At 37.4% G+C, this 20,063-nt stretch overlaps 1 protein-coding gene across 1 annotated transcript in view; it reads left to right on the forward strand.

Moving 5' to 3' along the window:
* The first annotated feature begins 359 nt into the window (after window positions 1–359).
* LOC110465092 (ras-related protein Ral-A-like) overlaps window positions 360–20,063 on the forward strand; it is a 53,154-nt gene continuing 33,450 nt past the window's right edge. The window contains exons 1-3 of the mRNA XM_021520671.1: window positions 360–496; window positions 1,216–1,354; window positions 18,329–18,537. Coding sequence (XP_021376346.1) covers window positions 1,247–1,354; window positions 18,329–18,537 — 317 coding nt within the window. The 5' untranslated portion in view covers window positions 360–496; window positions 1,216–1,246. The remainder of the gene's footprint in view (window positions 497–1,215; window positions 1,355–18,328; window positions 18,538–20,063) is intronic.

Genomic DNA, 20,063 nt, shown 5'->3' on the forward strand with positions numbered 1-20,063 from the left:
GGAGCAAGGTTAAATTCAGTTAAAAACAGAATTAACGATGCCATTCTCGGAAATTGAACAGTGCTACAGCATAAATGTTCTATCACCTTTTTAAACATGGATCGTCGTTTATATTAAATCTTATTCAATGGAATACAATAAGAAAATGTCAAAAGTTACATGAAAATGTGAACCTGACTCAATTAATTAATGGGCTCTATTAATAGACACGTACGTTGTAGATATCTAAGACACACATAAAATGTAAGCTGAAGGCATTTTTGCAAAACCGGAAAATTGTTGGATATGTCTATACGAGTTATCTCCCTTGGAGAGCAAAACGTGAAAAAATGTTCGTAAGTATGCTCCATTTCCAAAATTACAATCAACCAAATCGGAAGTCCCATAATGCACTCAGGGAATCGCCATTTCCACTTTCAGAGTTGGACTTTATTTTAAATGTTTGAAAGTTTGGCTTCTACCTTAAACTGGAGTACACTGATCTGTAATTTTACTGGTAAGTTGAGTATAAATTATGTTTATTTTTACGTTCCGATCAATAGCAGTGCGTTTCCTTGTAAAGGGTTTCTTTTTTTCGTTTCTGTTTAGCCGGCCAAACCCAAAGTTACCGAGTGAACTGACAATACAGTGCAATACACAAGTTGTGTATTACAAATCGTGTACATGTCCGTCATGATTTAGCTATAATTATAACGATTATCAAATTATTTGAATTAGTTCGGCAGATTTAACAGTAAGTATATGATGCACCATTTCAATATAAAAGAAATTACTACAAACGACAGTGATGAGATGAGGTGATCACTGTCACACCCATTCAGCTCTGTGTTTACATCTGTACGTCGTCCGTGTTGGTACTCAATCACATTTAACTTCATTCATTGGGGGGAAAACCCGAACAGAACTACGCGACAGGAAGTGACTGTTTAACATGACTTTTCGTGTGTTTACATTTATAGTCCGGTATTGATTTTGGTTTAATGTGACAGCGCTACAGTTATTTCCCTTTTCTGTTTTACCATGACTCAGACATGTAAAAATAATGACTGATTCGTTCAAGAAATGACCAATACCCTTATATAGAGAGCGTCCTCTATAAATCAGGCACAACAGGACAGAAAAGTGCAGTGTAACTAAGTGTGTTACTCATCAAAAGGATTTATTTGTACTGCTACTGGTATATCTTGTGTACATTGGATTTTTTATCATGTTTAGTTGTTGGAACCGGCGACCTAAGCCTGCAGTCATGTCGAAGGCAAAGACACAGCAGCCTGCAGTTATACATAAAGTTATAATGGTTGGGAGTGGAGGCGTGGGCAAGTCTGCACTTACACTTCAGTTCATGTATGACGAGGTGAGTTGGACTAGCTAAAATGATAATTTATACATCCTAAATCAAGGTCAAGGATTGAAAACCATGACATGCATGCCACTGTTTGTTTTTATAGGGATAGATAATTTTTGTCAACATACTTTTATGTCAACAGTCAGTTAGGTTATCCAGGTTTCAAGTTAATATACAGTTGTATATATGCAACATTGTGTATCAATATACCAAGTATTAAAGCCGAAATACGAGGTTCCTCATTTCAATTTAGCACTAATTATAAATGCATATGCATATCTATGTATTATGAATGATATATGGTAAAGAATTTGTCATGAAGAAATGATTCTTGTCTTTCTACTTTATTGTGTTACTTTTGTTTTATCATGTAAAATAAGCATGGGTATATATTGAATTGTCTTCAGTAGAACCCAAATGATGTACATACTTCTATACACATAAAAAAATTAAGAGGTAGATGCATATTTTCCTTACATGTGTATTCCATGGTGGTAGCCATGATGCATGGATGCTATTTGTTTATGTTGTCAGGTGCCTTTGTTTAAGAAATGTGTCTCAGATGATGATCTACAGATAGTTTCTCGTTTTCACCAAGGGATTATTTACAAACATTCACCATAGAGTGAGTGACTAATGCTGGTGTGGCTACTATTTGGTTTGTCATGCTTAGAAATATCTGTTCTGTCTTGTTCTGTTCCTGATAGATCTAGTTATTGGCATACAAAATATATAATACCCTGGTCATGTATGGCAAAGTACCCTACATAGCTTAAGCATGCACAGATTTAATACTGGCCAGACTGATACAGATGTGATAATGGTCAGACTGATTCAGGTGTGATACTGTCAGACTGATACAGTAGTGATATATTGGTCAGACTGATACAGGTGTGATAATGGTCAGACTGATACTGGTGTGATAATGGTCAGACTGATACAGGTGCGATACTGTCAGACTGATACAGGTGTGATACTGTCAAGACTGATACAGGTGTGATACTGATCATGTACAGGTGTGATAATGGTCAGACTGATACAGGTGTGATAATGGTCAGACTGATACTGGTGTGATAATGGTCAGACTGATACAGGTGTGATACTGGTCATGGACAGGTGTGATAATGGTCAGACTGATACAGGGGTGATACTGTCCGACTGATACAGGTGTGATACTGTCAAGACTGATACAGGTGTGATACTGATCATGTACAGGTGTGATAATGGTCAGACTGATACAGGTGTGATAATGGTTAGACAGATACAGTCGTGATACTGTCAGACTGATATAGGTGGGCTAATGGTTAGACTGATACAGTCGTGATACTGTCAGTCTGATACAGGTGTGATAATGGTCAGACTCATACAGGTGTGATAATGGTCAGACTGATACAGGTGTGATACTGTCAGACTGATACAGGTGTGATACTGTCAAGACTGATACAGGTGTGATACTGGTCATGTACAGGTGTGATAATGGTCAGACTGATACAGGTGTTACATGTGTATCACTGTATGGAGGCATGGTAGTCTAGTGGTAGGACGCCAGGCTCGTAACCGAAGGGTTGCTGGTTCGAGTCGTGTCACAGCACTGTGTTGTATCCTTGAGCAAGATACTTTACTCCGCTTGTCCCAGTCTACTCAGCTATAAATGAGTATGTTGTTGGGCAGTGCTAGAATTGTTGAATGCTAACTGTGAGTGCCGAAATGGCAGCATCGACTGTATGCTCCCCAGGGGGTTGAGAAAGATATTGGCTGGTTGCAAAGGCTCTATAGCCACAGGTAATAATTTGTGAACCGCTTTGAGACGACCTACTAGGTTGTGATAAAGCTGTATATTAGAACCTCTAATTATTATTATTATATACTGCCACTGGTCAGACTGATACAGGTGTGATAATGGTCAGACTGATACAGGTGTGATACTGGTCACTGTGGTCAGATTGATACAGGTGTGATACTGGTCAGACTGATACAGGTATGATACTGGTCAGACTGATACAGGTGTGATAATGGTCAGACTGATACAGGTATGATATTGGTCACTGTGGTCAGACTAATACAGGTGCCTTTGCCGGTAAACAACAAACTTTGAATCCAGGATAATATCTAGGGGTTATTAACATTCTATAATCTGGTTAACAAGTATATAATAATGGAATACAACGAAATGTTTTTAGTAGATGCTAAAGTTGTGATTTTGGTCGGTTGGAGGCGCAATGGATAACGAACTCGCCTATAGCTATCGGAAAGGTGGTACCTGGTATCAGACTGATACAGGTGTGATACTGGTCAGACTGATACAGGTATGCTATTGTACAGTTATGATACTGGTCTTGTACAGGTGGTACTGTACAGGTGTGGTACTGTACAGGTGTGATAATGGTCAGACTGATTAGTTTAAGTTTAAGTTTTTTATTTCCGAATGCAAATCAGCATATAGGTTAATTGATACATAGAATACAAAACATATTTCAAATTTTCAAGATGGCGGAGGACAATTCCATATAAGCAATTATCACATAAAAAGAATACATCATTTAGCAATATTACTACACGAGGGTTTTTCTTTTGGCGGTAGCATATTTTAAATACAGACCCAATCTACGTAATGTTTTAATACTTTTACATGACAATAATTCAATTAATTTATACACACTGGGGCATCGGAAGTAATATTGCTTAATGTATGTGTTTCTCAATACAGAGTAAGCAGGACAAATAAGAATAAAATGTATCTCATCTTCTAAATCATTTTTGTCACAGGCAAAACATAATCTTTGACCTCTCGGAACCCCATTATAACGTCCAGATTCGATATTAAGGGAATGCGCCTGCATGCGATATTGACTCAACATTTTTTTGGTATTAAATGTTAAAGGCTTTACTAAATAGAATTGCATATTAAAAGTATCGACAAGATGTCTATATAAATAACATTTAGAAGATGTTTCAAACGCACCACGTAATTCCTGAATAAATACGTCATGCAGACGTTGGGTATACATTTCCACAAATTGTTTTTCATTTGGAACATATTGAACATCCCAAATATGATTAAAACCCATTCTATATAAATCATTTTTAACATGATAAACCCAGTTAAGTTTACAATTCGGCTTTTTGACATTAAGCTCAAGTAGTGCATCATAGCATGCTTTTAGTACACAGTTATTTGTATTCAAAATATTTAACCAGTATTTAATTATAGCTACTTTGCGCTTTATATGTAAGGAATAACTTCCTGTCTCAAAGTAAACCATAGAACTATTGACGGTTTTCTTAACGTTTAATAAATCTTTAAGAAAGAGAAGATGGACTTTTTCGATTTGCGGCGATAAACAATTACCCCATACCTCACATCCATAGTTCAGTATGCATGTCACATATGTATCAAACAAAGATAATTTAGTTTCAGTATTAAGGATAAAATCTTTCATTCTTCTTTTTAAAAGATAAAAAGCATTCCTGCCTTGAGATGCCAACGTGTTTTGTGCTACGGTGAATCTTCCATTATAATAAAAAACTAATCCTAGATAACAAAATTTGTCCACTATCTCAATTGACTTGCCATTAAACGTCCAGTTTTCAGTAGGTAAGATTCTTTTACTTTTTCTAAAAATTACAATTTTAGTTTTATCATAATTAACAGTTAAATTCCATTTATCAGTGTAACATTGCAGACAATCTAGCATGTGCTGAAGATTGTTAACATCTTCCGAAAACAAAACTGTGTCATCGGCATACATTAACATAAACAGATTAATCAATTGTAGTTCATAACCTTGACAATTGGAATTTAAAAACTCACTCTCCATATCATTAACGAATAATGAAAAAAGCATGGGCGATAACGATTCCCCTTGTAATAAACCGACATGTAAATCGAACATAGTAGACAATTTACCATTTAAATTTATGCAAGAACGAACATTATCATAAATAGATCTAATTACATTTAGCAGTCTGCCACTAACACCACTTTTCCAAAGTTTATACCAAAGTTTATCATGTGTTACACTATCAAAAGCTTTGCTGTAATCTACAAATACGCAATACAGCCTTTTGTTTTGTTCTAATGTATTTATTATTAAACTATGTAATGTAAAAATAGCATCCCTGGTACCAAACCCAGGTTTAAAACCAAATTGGACATCGGTAACAATATCCTCTCTTGTACTCCATTTTAATAATCTTTTATTTAACAAGGAAGTAAATAACTTAGCTAGATGACTAATTAATGTTATTCCCCTGTAATTATTCACATTGTTTTTATCCCCCTTTTTATGAAGAGGTATAATAACACCCTGCGCCCAGGACTCTGGAAAATATCCTACATGTAACATAGAATTAAATAACCTGATCAAAACAGGGGAAAAAATATCTCTATATTCAATTATGTATTCGTTAAGTAACATATCAGTACCAGCCGACTTGTCACGAGACAAACCCCTAATTACATCTGTTAATTCCTCAATGCTAAAATCCACATCTAACTCTGGATAAACACAATCAGTATTTCTATCAATCAAACTATGACCTCGACTTTCGACGATAGGTACATCAGCGAGACCTTTGAAGTATTGAAAAAAATCAGTTAACGATAAATTACCCGTATCACAGGCCTTCCGCTTAGAAAAATTACGGTAAAATTCTTTAGGATTATTCCTCTTTAACAGATCCAGCATGTTCCCTTCCATTCTCAAATAGGCTCGCTTCAACTTCCTCTCACATACTTTATACTGTTTTTTGGCTTGCGCAAGGCTTACTCTGTTTGTCAATGACCGGTCTACATTAAAACTCAATAACGCACTTTTATATCTATTATACAACAATCTACAAGTATTATCGAACCAAGGTTTATCTGGCCCTTTCTTATCTAACTTTCCAGTATGGCAAACACATGAACAGTTCGATATCTGTCTATTACGAACACAAAAGTTATCAAACAAAGTATGCGTACATTTCACAAGATTTTCTAAACATTTATCAATACTTTCCCTTGTATTAACAAGTTGATCTACTGAACTCTCAATCAAAAACCTATTATCATAAATGTGATTGGTTGCATTGCTCCCGGCCTCATCAGACCATGCTACCCTGGTTACTGTTGAAAATCTATTATCTACAGTGCAACAGTTACAATAGGCACTTTTTGACTTAAAGCAGTTTAAACATACATATATAGGTGCATGATCAGAATATTCATTAAAACGACCAACTTCAAAAGATTTGACATTTGCCATCGACAACTTATCAGCTAATACATAATCTATTACACTTGTACCATTTGAATTACAAAACGTTATTTTACCATCTGGATCACCTATAGTACGACCGTTAAGAATCTGAATTCCCGTTGACTTACACAACTGTAGCAGACTACGCCCAAAAGTGTTAATTTGTAGGTCCTCTGAGTTACGCTTTACGTCACATGGCTCCTGAGGATAAGACATAAAACCATCAAGTTGACGATGGACACTTTCGTGTAACGAGTCGATCGATATATAATCTGGTTCTCTACCAGTCCGACAGTTAAGGTCCCCTATTACAAATACTCTACCTAAGGCACTATAATGACCTATACCGTTCTCTAGTAGTTGAAAGAAGTCCTCTTCATATGCGCCGTAGAAAACTGATCCTACTGGCGGTAAATAGGTTAGAGCTATAAAGACATCTTTATTATCAGGGAAAAGCTTGCTGTCGATTTTTATCCATAAAATACTGTCCAATTGTACGGATTGTAGAGAAATAAAACCACGCAACCATGGTTTGAATAAACACACTAGACCGCCTCCTTTACACTTGGATCTGAGGACAGGTTGAAAATGCTCAAAACCATTCACCGCGAAATCGTCCGCGTCGTCCAACCAGCATTCCGAAAGGCATACAATATCTGCCTCACTAAATGATTCACAAAATGAGCTATTCTCGATCTTACTTTTCAAACCCCTCTGAACGTTCCAGCTACAAATATGAAGAGTGTGATTGACCTCCGAAGACCCCTACAGCACCGATTTGACGTTAGTCTCCTCAGACCCAGATCCCGTGGGTGTCGGAAGTGACGTACGCTGTGCCTGACCGCCATTTACACGATCACACTGCCCCCTCCTACCGTTTCCGGGAAGGGCCCAAGCAGACGCGACAGCCCGATTGCTACCCTGAGATGTTAACGCCTGAAACCTGTTTGAAGTAGACACGTTCTCAAATGAGCTACTCACGCCTGAGTTACTATGACTGTCATCCTTAGGTGTTGAGGGTTGTCGCTGCCGTTTAGCTGGCCTACCATTATAGTGTGTTGGTCTGTTCTCCGGGACCGTATTACTTTGTACGTCATTCTCCTCTCCAGTGTACAAGACCCCATCGACGTACATTTTATCTCTCACAAACTTGACCTTGTGCCTTAGCTTCCTCAGTCGCTTTGCCACAGGATAAAGTCCCCGGCGGACTTCTTCCACGGCTGCAGGGAACTGCTCGTTCACGCCGTAATGCGTACCATGTAGCATATGTGTACGGGACAGCACCAAACTATGTTGGTTCTGATAAAGGAACCGGGCCACAATAGGACGAGGTTTTCCTCTTTTCCTCTTACCAAATCGATGCACATTACCGAACTCGAGAATATCGTCAATGTCTAGCTCGTTGTGTATGAATGACCTAACCAGGACCTCGGTGTCCTCTGCGACGTTCTCACTGAGACCCGTGAACACAAGATTTGCCTTCATTGAGCGGCATTGTAAGTCGGTAACAATCGCTTTCAGCTCGTCTCTTTCACAACTCGCTTTTGAAACCTCACGTATCACTTCATCGGAGTTTGATCGCTCTGTCTGCTGTTTTAAGACACATATATCATGTTCGTGCTTATCTGTTGTAACCTTCATAGTGTCGAACAACTGTCCAATTGTCTCTGTACTGTGCTCAAGCTCACGCGTTTGACATGACAAGCTTCCAAACTTATCTTCGACTTCACGCACACGCGATGACAAAAGGGTGAGAGCTTGTTGTACCTGATCTATTTTATCTACTTGACTTTCAATATGTTGAAGTCTCTTGTCCATGCGCGTCATCATGTTGATAATGTCCGCGTTACTGATTTCGGACGTTCCCTTACTCATACTTAAAGTGTCACCATAGAGGATCGTACGCGTTTCCTTTAAAACTGCTGAGGTATCCGTACTGCATGTGCCATGTAAGTCCCCATTCATCGTACGCGTACTCATACCTGTTCACATCACAAGGTATGGTGTACACTAGACCGTGACGAATCGCCGGCCGTACCGAGTCGCGTACACGTGAATTTACCTGTCGGTATATATACAATATAGGGAGATAGTCACATATGTTCAGATGTAAAATACGAAGGAAATACGCGACAAAAATCAGTTCTAATGGTACCTGAACCACTTGCGAGCCGAGACCTCTAAACGGAGCAATCCAGTGGTATCTTTGAAGCCGCAAACCACACACGTTGGTCAATTACTTTCCGTGCTCACTAGGTACGTGCACACTCACCGGCGCCATCTTGAATCTCTTGAATAATAGGTGTGATACTGGCCATGTACAGGTATGATACTTGTCAGGCTAATTAACAGGTGTGATACTGTACAGGTATGGTAATGGTCAGTCTGTTTAACAGATGTGGTACTCTATAGGTATGATACTTGGCAGACTGATACAGGTAAATTGTTTGGCTGAAAAGGTTGTATACGGTATTAGGTTAAATGCTGGTCAGACACATTATACTGTACATTGTGGACAGACAAATGAGTAATCAGCATTGATTTGTGACGCTATCAGCTCCTGCTGCACCATGCATTGATTGTAGCTGATGTATTAAGTAGGTCACCTGGTCTGTCACAGGGATCTATAGAGGATACCTGACAGACACCAAGTCTGGTGCAGCATCAGATGCATTGTGTAAACTGTAGCCAGGTGTTGCTTTTAATATTACATCCCAAGAAACAAGTATAACTCATGTAAATACTGGCATCATTGGTCATTGTCTTTTTGCCTGTAGTACTACACCCCAAGAATCCAGAACTGGTGTAACTCATGTAAATACTAGCATCATTGCATTGGTCATTATGTATTTTTGCCTGCAGCACTACACTCCAAGAATCTAGTGCTTGTGTATACGTTACTCATGTAAATACTAGTGTTATTGGTCATAATTTATGTTTTACTGGCTGTAGTGAACTGTGCATGTCCATCATTTTGACACAAGTGTATATTCTGGTATTTAGAGCGTACAAACAGATTTTTAAAATTCTATTACCACTGGCAAAAACTCTATTTCTGTAGAGTTTATCATTGGTGTTGATGTCTTACTACTGTAGTACATGCACTATACAAAATGATCAACACCCCAATAGACCATAGTAATTCCTTTTTATGCTCCCCCGAAATTTTCAGGGGAGCATATAGTTGACGTTTGGCCTTCCCTCCATCCTTTTTGTGTCCAGAGCATAACTTTCAGGGCCCACAACCCTTAATTACAGAGTTATTGCCCCATTTTAAAACGTCGTGTCCGGAGCATAACTTTGCCTGCTGTTAAGCTAGGATCATGAATCTTTGTGTGTACATCAGTCACACTTAGGTGAAGTGCAATGAACATTATTCAGGGTCTGCAGCCCCATTTCAACTTGTTTTTTTTAATACCAATATGTGTCATAAATCTAACCAAATGCAAAATTCTTAAACAAGAAAAAAAGCCTCCAGTCAAGTTGTTTTCGGGGACCATACATCAGTTCCACTGATACTTTTGTATTTTAGCAGTTGGTGTATCATTCTGTAAAACAATATCTGGTACAGGAATTAATAACATATTTAACATTCAGGATTTTGTTGAGACCTTATTATCTATTACCTTGCTGAAAGGTCTAGTTCTGGAATCCGAGGTGGTCAAGTGCTTGTAAGTTTGGGATGACAACTTTTAAAAAGTATTGTGCAATCACTGTATATATGAGAGTAGTGGGTTGTAAACACACGTTGAAGAGTTAGGACTCCAGGTTATATAACTCCATATAACTCTGGTATTACAGTCTGATGACAGTTCTTTATTTACTTATTGAATGGGTTTTTTCTGTTTTGAATGATTCATTTATAAATTTAGTTGATGACATAGTCAAGTAACATATTTTTTTGTTAAAGATATGTAAAAACACATTGTTTGGGTAAACTGATTCCTGGTTCAGATTGATCAGACTTACAAGATTACAATAGAATATAAATACAGTGTAAGACAATACACATCATAACATCATGTGTAAAACCTCCAGTAACTATGTAATAGTAGGATAACAGGACATTGATGAGTGGTAGGCTGTGTGTGACAGGCTCTTAGGGTGGGGTTGTAAGAAAGAGGAAGTTGAATCATTTTACAGTCATTTCTATAATTAGGAAGTTGTTGTAATGTTTTTTGAGGTTTTCCAAAACAAATAGCTTACAGATATTTCCTAATGCATCCATATCTTCCTTATGATCCCTGTATCGTCTTATATTATTTAGAGCTGTAAAAAAAACACAAAAAAAAACATCCCATGTAAAAACTAAAATACCTGTTGTGAATGACTGTTATAAATATTTTTTTTTTTACCTGACATTCCCTGAATTATGAGATAAAAAAGTTAATCAAGATGTAGATTGCTGATTCATGTAAAACCGCTGACACGAGACATACAAACCAACGCTGATGTTTTATTGTGATTAATTTACATCAGTAAGTGAAAATGCATACTTTTATGTCAGTTGAGTGCCAAATTGTTTTCATCTGAGAATATTCCAATATCTAGCCACTTTTATGAATTCGAAGTATAACTAGGTTTTATGGCTGACATGTGTATCCGGTACACATCAGGCTTGATATAGATAGTTTGAATACCAACATCAAAGACTAAACTAACACTTGTTTAATAGAAGCTGTTACTAATTTTCAGAAAGTAATTTATGAAATTAAAACATGACAATTTAATTTATTCTGTACCTCTTTTCTGATATTAACATGCATATAAAACACCTACAAATAATGTGACTACCTGAAAAACCTACCCTGTTCAGTTTACTTGCTGATCTCAAGCCAGCTGTAAGGATTGCATTAATAATTATGAACTAGATCAATGTACAAGGAGAATAGGGGGTGATACTGTGTGATGTATGGGAGAAGGACTCAGATTACAGTTTCTCTTAACAAACACCATGTATGTATTGTAACTACTTACGATGGTACCAGTTATGGTGGTATATTAGGTGTATTAGGATTGAATTAGAACTCATGTTCTGATATAGTCTTCAGACTTATGATTTACACAAAAATGACAATAGCTAGGTCTATGAGATACAGATTTCTAACAGACCTACTGAAATTTTGATCGACCAGACCCTGATCAGGAAAATTACTTATATATTCATAATAGTAATGGAAGACAAGTAATTTCACAGAGGAGATTTCACTACCATACTTATCATTGAATCATAAACATCATAGAAAATAAGTTCATTGTTATGAAGTAAACGATTCCCAGAGACCTACGTATACCTGTACAGTGATTGTCTATGGGTCTCCCTTTATGTTTGCACTCCGTAACCTTTCTCTGTATTATGTCTAAATAATATATGGTATCATGTTTTCAGGAAAGACAGAAACTTGGTTAATTCCTGAAACATCGTATATAAGTGGTTGTGAATTGCTGTTGCATTCAAATAAAAGCCTAACAAATTGGTTTGTTTTCAAAGAAAAGTATTTGTTTTGACGAAACCCATATGGAAGACTGCTATAAATTAGTTTAGGGAGACTTCTGTTCAGTTGTTACTTCTGATTGACTTTGATTTGTTGTGTGTAATATAAATACAGCTCTGTATTTATTGCTATGGAGATTCAGCACCAGTTATTTCTTATATTACTGAACACAATTTATAGACAAAAGAATCCAGCAGTATTTGACTCTTTTTATCAATAAAATTCTGAACGAAACATAAGCGAAAAAGAATTTTCATCTCATTCAAGATGAAAAAAAGAAAGAATAAAGGAATTGAATTAATCAGATGACGAGGAACATTTGAACAAGTAGTATAGAATCAGGATCAATGTTGACTGTAGGTCGATGTAAAGTCTGTCATCGCGGTATGATATATGTATGTTACTGAGAACAGTATGGTCTGGGGACTAGGTGTGCTCCTCCAGACGGAATAATGGGTTTATAGTCACTTTGTCAGTATGTTTGTAATGTCAAAGGCAAATGATGTCTCAGATTTATGTTAGTCATAGAGTTTAGGATTGACACACCATAGACTACATACTAGTAGGTCTATGATATATGTATTAACTCCATAGACACCTGACAGGTCTATGAAGTAAATGACTCCCATAGACCCTTTGTAGTTGTATTGACCATTTATACCTCAAATGTCAAGGCCCTGGTGTGGGGTCAAAGGTCAAGAAACGTTTTATCTGGACCACAACTTTTTATTGTTCCAAACATTTAAAGGAAGCATCATGTAGCCTAACACTCCTAGATCTGTACCTCAAAGGTCAAGGTCATTTTGAGGAGTTTCAGGTGAAGTAATGCTTGAAAATGATTGCAATTTAGAGGATGTGTCATGTTGATCCAGGCTTTCACTGTGAGAAAATGTCAACAACAGGCAAACTTTCTATCATAACTCTTATTTATTGCTTTTTGCTAAAGGGCACATCTAGCTAAATTATTTTGATGATAATTTGATTTATTTTGTAAAGTACATTTACTGCACTTTATATTTCATCAGTTAGTCTAAATGTGTGTTTAGTTCCTTTGTACCTTTAACTGTAGACCATAATGGACTCATCCAGATAAATGTATGGTAGAGTCTACTTAAATAACCTAGGGGTGAAAGGGTTAAAAAGTGTGAAAGCAGGTTAGCTGAGTTGACTAAAACCAATGTTAGGAGTCAGTGACCTCAGAGTTGTTGGTTCCACCAGATTAGGTCTTACCTGTGTGGAGGTGACCACAAATATCTATGTCATGTGTAATGTAGCATGTCACGGCAGGCTATACAGATTGGCACTCAAAGCATTATAAATTGTCACATTCAGCGAGAAACTGTATTCATACTCAGGGACTAGATGTGGCCAGCTAGTGTTCCCATGGTTAATTAACATTCCACCAAGTTAAAAACTGAAGGTGAAGATATATGCTTGATTTTACCCACACAACAAAATAACAATTTAAATATCTGTCTGTCTAACCTTATACAGTATTGTCCCCATTGATCCTTCCTTAGACAGATTTAAATAGAAATTATATACACAGTTCATGTAGCTTTGCTCCTTGTATTGTTTATTCTGTTTTAATTACTATTTGGCAGGGTTATTGGACTTCTTGAATATACTAGAAAGAAAAACTTCTGTGGAATTTTGTTCCCATATCAGTTTATCATGTACATACATGTATGCACTATGTTTGATTTTTTTGTTCCAAGTTTTTTGTTTGGCTGAATTATTGACCCTCTTTTGCTTATTATTTTGACTTATGGCCAGGACAACTCCCAAATTAACCCATGGATTCAGATGACACTTAAAATTCACAGGAGTTGCACATGTCTTGAAAAATCCTTGAAAATGACTATGAGCTTTCAAAAATCATTAAAACATCAATAATTTATTGAAAGTGAATAAAATTTCCCAAATGCTTGTGTGATAAAACTTTATATTATTTGCGGAAACTAGATACACATCATCATTTCATGGGAGATGTACTTGTTATTGATGCATCAACAAAAGTACAAACAATAATATTTACACAAGACAATAGCTAACCACAATACCATCTGGGTTTAACAGAATTGCCATCTTAGTGAAACACTGTTTAAACACTCACTGTTGCACATGAACGTTTCATGGATTTTTCCACAATAATAAATACTTTCTCTAATGGAAAACATTTATTGAAGTTTTCTGGTAATCCCTCTGTATTTTCTAGATTCTCTCTTAGAACTGTAATCAAACTTTTTGTGTGATGGTAAAAATGTGAGACTTTATCATTACAGAAGTAATAAAATCAGAGTCTCAACCGCCTCCTGCCATGATTACAGGTTTTATCAGTAAATAGCTGTACCATCACTTCACACATAAAACTTAGTCCATAGGCCTAGCAGAAGCTTCATATAGCGATCAATTTCAGGCTCCAAGCCAAAACCAAGCCTGTCTTATCACCAGCAAAATGATCATCCCTTCATTAATTGTATATGTTAAATCACCTGCAATTATCTGCTGAGCATATGTGCACCCTGAGCTTTGGAAATAATTTGTACCAGGTTGTAATTGTAGCTTATTGGTTTTCTAGGCACTTCTGAACTAGCTATAGGTTTTAGTTAATTTATATATTACATGTTCTAGCCACAGGTCTCTACTACATCGTATCACATTAATAATATTAACTCATTCACCCTAAAGACACATTTGAACTCTTCCAATTCAAAGGTATGAATACTTCATTATGAAATTTCAGGGTTGAATAAGTTAAGGACACTTCTGAACTTAGCTGTGGGCCTCAGTACCATTTTGACCACATACTTATAATTATGATAGGTTTAATTTAAAAAAAATGTGGAACTGCCAACTTCATTAGTCCAGGAAACTCTTACACACCAAAGCGTTCCACTTTTTTGAAATTATTTGTAATTGTCTAGACAATTGAAGTATATAAGGAATGATTTAAAGGGCTATTGATAAAGGTCTGACTAGATACACTGTATTTATTACAGGCATTTGTATAACCAAGAAACTGAATTATCATTGAATTTGTAAGAACATTTTGATTGTGAAAGCCTCAATAATTTGGCTGATTTGGTGTAGCAGTGAGGTAATTTGTAGGAGTAATCAACTTCCACATGTATGTTTTCTACAGAAGTTAAGCAAACATCTATAAATCTCAAGTTTTGAGTGAATAGGTAGTTCAATCAGAGAAAAAAATGTGAAAAACTGTTTGATATTTCCTATAAATATATCTGGTATGAAGAATATGTTAAACAATTAAGGTACTTATAGTGAAGCTTATGAGGTGTAAGATACAGTATGTAGTCAATATGGTAAGCTTCACCCTGACCTGGCTGTGGACAGCTATCTCACATCTGGTGAGAACTTCGGCATGTCTAACACACTAATGTTCCTGATATACATAGACAGATCAGAGCATTTACAACTTATTAATGACCTTGACAACTAACAGATCACTTTCACCTTGTTAATACCTGCTGATGTAGTCAATATTTCAAAACTGATTGTCCTGGCTCTCCCTAGTAATGGCATGCTAACCTACTGCATGACCTTGGTGAAGTGTAATAATGCGACCTTCATGATGAGATCACCAGTCACAAGAGATGACTTGTTTTATAAATATATGAAAATCATCAATCAGTCAAACAAATGATCTGAGACCTGGTTTCCCTATTTCAAGATGCGAACACCAACTAAGTGCACTGTACATGTACGTACACACCAACAGGGTATACTAATGGAGGGTTTGACATTGTGGTTGACCTTGACCCCTTGAATGTTTTCCTTAAGTAAGGACTGGCATCAGTCGCTGTATCATTTTGTTGATGTTTACTGTAGTGTAATTACAATATCACATGTAGCTGTTCATACTCTGTTCTTATGGTTAAAAATATGACCGGCTTTGTACACACAGCTATTATTAGCTCACCTGGTCCAAAGGACCAAGGTGAGCTTATGCCATACCGTGGCGTCCGTTGTTTGTCTGTTGTCCGTCCGTCCATACGTCAACAATTTCTTTAACCGACTTCTTCTTCTTAACCACTGGTTGGAATTAAACTAAATTTGACTGGAAGCATCCCTAGGTGGAGGGGATTCAAAATTGTACAAATGGAGGGGGTTACCCCCAGGGGGCTGAGGGGCGGGGCCAAAAGGGGTCAATTTGGCTATATTGCTTTAAGCGACTTCTCTGGAACTAAGAAGTGGATATCAACCATATTTGACTGGAAGCATCCCTAGGTGGTGGAGATTCAAAATTGTACAAATGGTTGGGCTGACCCCCCAGGGGGCTGTGGGGCGGGGCCAAAAGGGGGCAATTTGGTTATATTGCTATAAACGACTTCTTCTGCAGAACTATGCCATTTATATTGATCATATTTGGTCGGAAGTATTCATGGGAGGCAGGGATTCAAAATTGTACAAATGGTGGAGCTGACCCCCCGGGCTAAAGGGTGGGGCCAATAAAATGTATTACTTGGAAATGGTTGAGATCCCCACCATATAACCATATATACAATTGCTGAGTATAAAGAGAAGAATGCACATTTGCTTCCAGGATGTCCCTAGGGTCTGGCCCCACCCTTGGGAGACATAGTCCCTGGGCCATAACTTGAAAACGGTTGAGATCCCCACCCCAAAACTATATATACAAATGCTGGGCATAAAGAGAGGAATGCAATCATGATATCAGAATAGACCCTGGGGTCTGAACAACCCCTAGGGACCTAGTTTCTTAGTCACAGCTTTGAAACAGTTGAGAGCCCCACCCTATAACCGTATATACAATTGCTGAGTATAAAGAGATGATTGTACATATGCTTCGAGGTTGGCCTTGGGGACTGCCCCACCCTTGGAGACTTAACCCCTGGGTCATAACTTTGAAATGGTTAATATCCCCACCCCAAAACTATATATACAATTGTTAGGCATAAAGTGACGAATGCAGTCATGATATTAGAATTGATCCCAGGGTCTGCCCCACCCTTGCAGACTTGGCCCCTGGGTCATAACTTTGAAACGGTTGAGATCCCCACCCCAAAACTATATATACAAATGCTGGGCAAAAAGAGACATAGTTACTGAGTCAACGCTTGGAAACAGTTGAGATCCCCACCCCATAACCATACATAAAATTGCTGGGCATGAAAAATCTAATATAGCTATGCTACAAGGATTGGCCTTGGTGTCTGTCATATTCTCTTGATCTCATTTGGAGAATATTTTGCCATGTTTTCTTAGGTATCCAGGTGAGCGATACAGGCCCTCTGGGCCTCTTGTATATATATGTATGCCTGTAATGTTTATATACGTAAGAATGTAAAAGTAACATAATGGAAAATGGTAGACTGGATTCTGACTTTGAGTTTGTCTCAAGAATTTCTTCAGAATATTGATTGGTTGTATGTTTTCATGAAAGAGGCTTTTTGGATGAGATTAAATCATGCGGAAATTACATGCCGTCATATGGGCTAAAATATTTCCTGACTTTCACAAGCAGTCCGAGCAGTATTTTACCTGTGTGTGGGAGGGCTAGCATTAAACGTAGTACGGAAATAGAAACACATCATGATTAATTGGAAGTGCTTTCCCAATCAATCTTGTGACAGAAATCAATGGAGAGAATTCTCGAGGGTTCTACTTATAAAAATGTTGTCAGATATTTCATACTGAGGTGAGGATATAAACGATGGTTTTGGGAGAGTACCACTTTGACTAAAACATTTCATGATTTAAAAAATGTTGATGTATGATTGTATCTGAATGCTCCTGTTTTACCTAGTTGGTTAAATAATACAAGTCATGCTTGTTTTGTATCTAAAATAAAATTAATTATTGTTGAACAGAACCAATAAAAAGAACAATTCTTTTTTAAATATTAGCTTAAACTAGTTGAAACATCCATAGATCACATTTGTTACACAGCTAAACCTCTTTCTGCTAATCAGCTAAGTTTTGGCATTATGGAGGGGTTTGGTGAAATATTGAAGATGATTTGTAAGGGATTGTTGGGAAATATAGGAAAAACAGACATTGAAAAATGTTTGCAGTAGCTAGGCATGGTGATCATGATGGCGCAAATGAAACCAGGGGAATTAAAATTACATTGTTTGATGTTTGAAGCACTTTTGAAGACATTTCTAATAATATGTATTTATGAATTTGAGATGATTTTTCCTGGGACATCTCTGATTTATATTACGTATCAATGATATTATCAATGCATTGTTTGTCGACAGTTTGTTGAGGACTATGAGCCGACCAAGGCGGATTCCTACCGTAAGAAGGTAGTCCTAGACGGAGAGGAGGTCCAGATAGACATCCTAGACACTGCAGGACAGGAAGACTATGCAGCTATCAGAGACAACTACTTCCGCTCCGGGGAAGGATTCCTCTGTGTCTTCTCCATAACAGAACAAGAGTCATTTCAGGCCACAGCAGAATTTAGGTAAGAACATGTTATACCAGGGTAGAGACTAGGGTGATCAACAGTAGACTAGGCTGTAGGTAAGACCATGTTATACCAGGGTAGAGACTAGGGAGATCAACAGTAGACTAGACTGTAGGTAAGACCACGTTATTCCAGGGTAGAGACTAGGGTGATCAACAGTAGACTTCAGACTTTAGGTAAGACCATGTCATACCAGGGAAGAGACTAGGGTGATCAACAGTAGACTACAGACTGTAGGTAAGACCATGTTATACCAGGGAAGAGACTAGGGCGATCAACAGTAGACTAGACTGTAGGTAAGACCACGTTATTCCAGGGTAGAGACTAGGGTGATCAACAGTAGACTACAGACTGTAGGTAAAACCATGTTATATCAGGGTAGGGACTAGGGTGATTAACAGTAGACTAGACTGTAGGTAAGACCATGTTATACCAGGGTAGAGACTAGGGTGATCAACAGTAGACTACAGACTGTAGGGAAGACCATATTATACCAGGGTAGAGACTAGGGGGATCAACAGTAGACTTCAGACTGTAGGTAAGACCATGTTATACCAGGGTAGAGACTAGGGTGATCAACAGTAGACTTCAGACTTTAGGTAAGACCATGTTATACCAGTGTAGAGACTAGGGTGATCAACAGTAGACTACAGACTGTAGGTAAGACCATGTTGTACCAGGGTAGAGTGATCAATAATACAGTAAAAAATTGTGTAATTTGCGCATTTAAAAAAAAAAAAAATTACTGCCCAAAGTAGGGGGTGTGCAGAATACATAAGTGTCAGCAATTTCAAGGTTTATGCTTCTGGCAGACCGCCATCTTGGACACAAGATAATCTCCCTTGGGACACGGAACTCAAAGACAAACGACGATCAACACATTTGTTTATGTCAAACATCAATAAGAGAATAGGTAACTGTTAACAAAGAAAGTTTAGCCAATTCCTATACCAGAGAATCGCTGATCAACTTACGTTTCGACAGTTCGGCACGTTTTCCCCATACTATTACGAAAATGTAGTTGTTCAATTCTAAGCTCCGTTCCATGTAATTTCTGTTAGTTTTTTTTTTCAAATGGCCTATGCGTACATCATGGGTTTTTTCCCGGCTCACTTTCCTGTTGATAATTAAATGAAGCATCGTAAAAAATTAGTCTGCTTTGATTTTTAGCTCACCTGGCACGAAGTGAAAGGTATAGAATCTTTATTTTTTGATTGATGGCTTCCTTGGATAGAGCCCAACAAAGTTTGAGAATGAAAATGACCTTGACCTTCTTTCAAGGTCACAGGAGTCAAATGTGTCAGACACTTCAAACGACTTCTTCTGAAGAACTGAAAGGAATATAATCTCAATATTTGGCTTGTAGCTTCCTAGGAAAGAGCCGAACAAAGTTTGAGAAAGAAAATGACCTTGAATTTCTTTTAAGGTCACATGAGGCAGATATGTCGAACACTTTAAACGACTTCTTCTGAAGAACTGGTAGTTACAAAATCTTAATATTTGGCAGGTGGCTTCCTGGGAAA

This window comes from Mizuhopecten yessoensis, unplaced genomic scaffold (genome assembly GCF_002113885.1).
Source record: "Mizuhopecten yessoensis strain PY_sf001 unplaced genomic scaffold, ASM211388v2 scaffold11053, whole genome shotgun sequence".
NCBI classification, from domain to species: domain Eukaryota; kingdom Metazoa; phylum Mollusca; class Bivalvia; order Pectinida; family Pectinidae; genus Mizuhopecten; species Mizuhopecten yessoensis.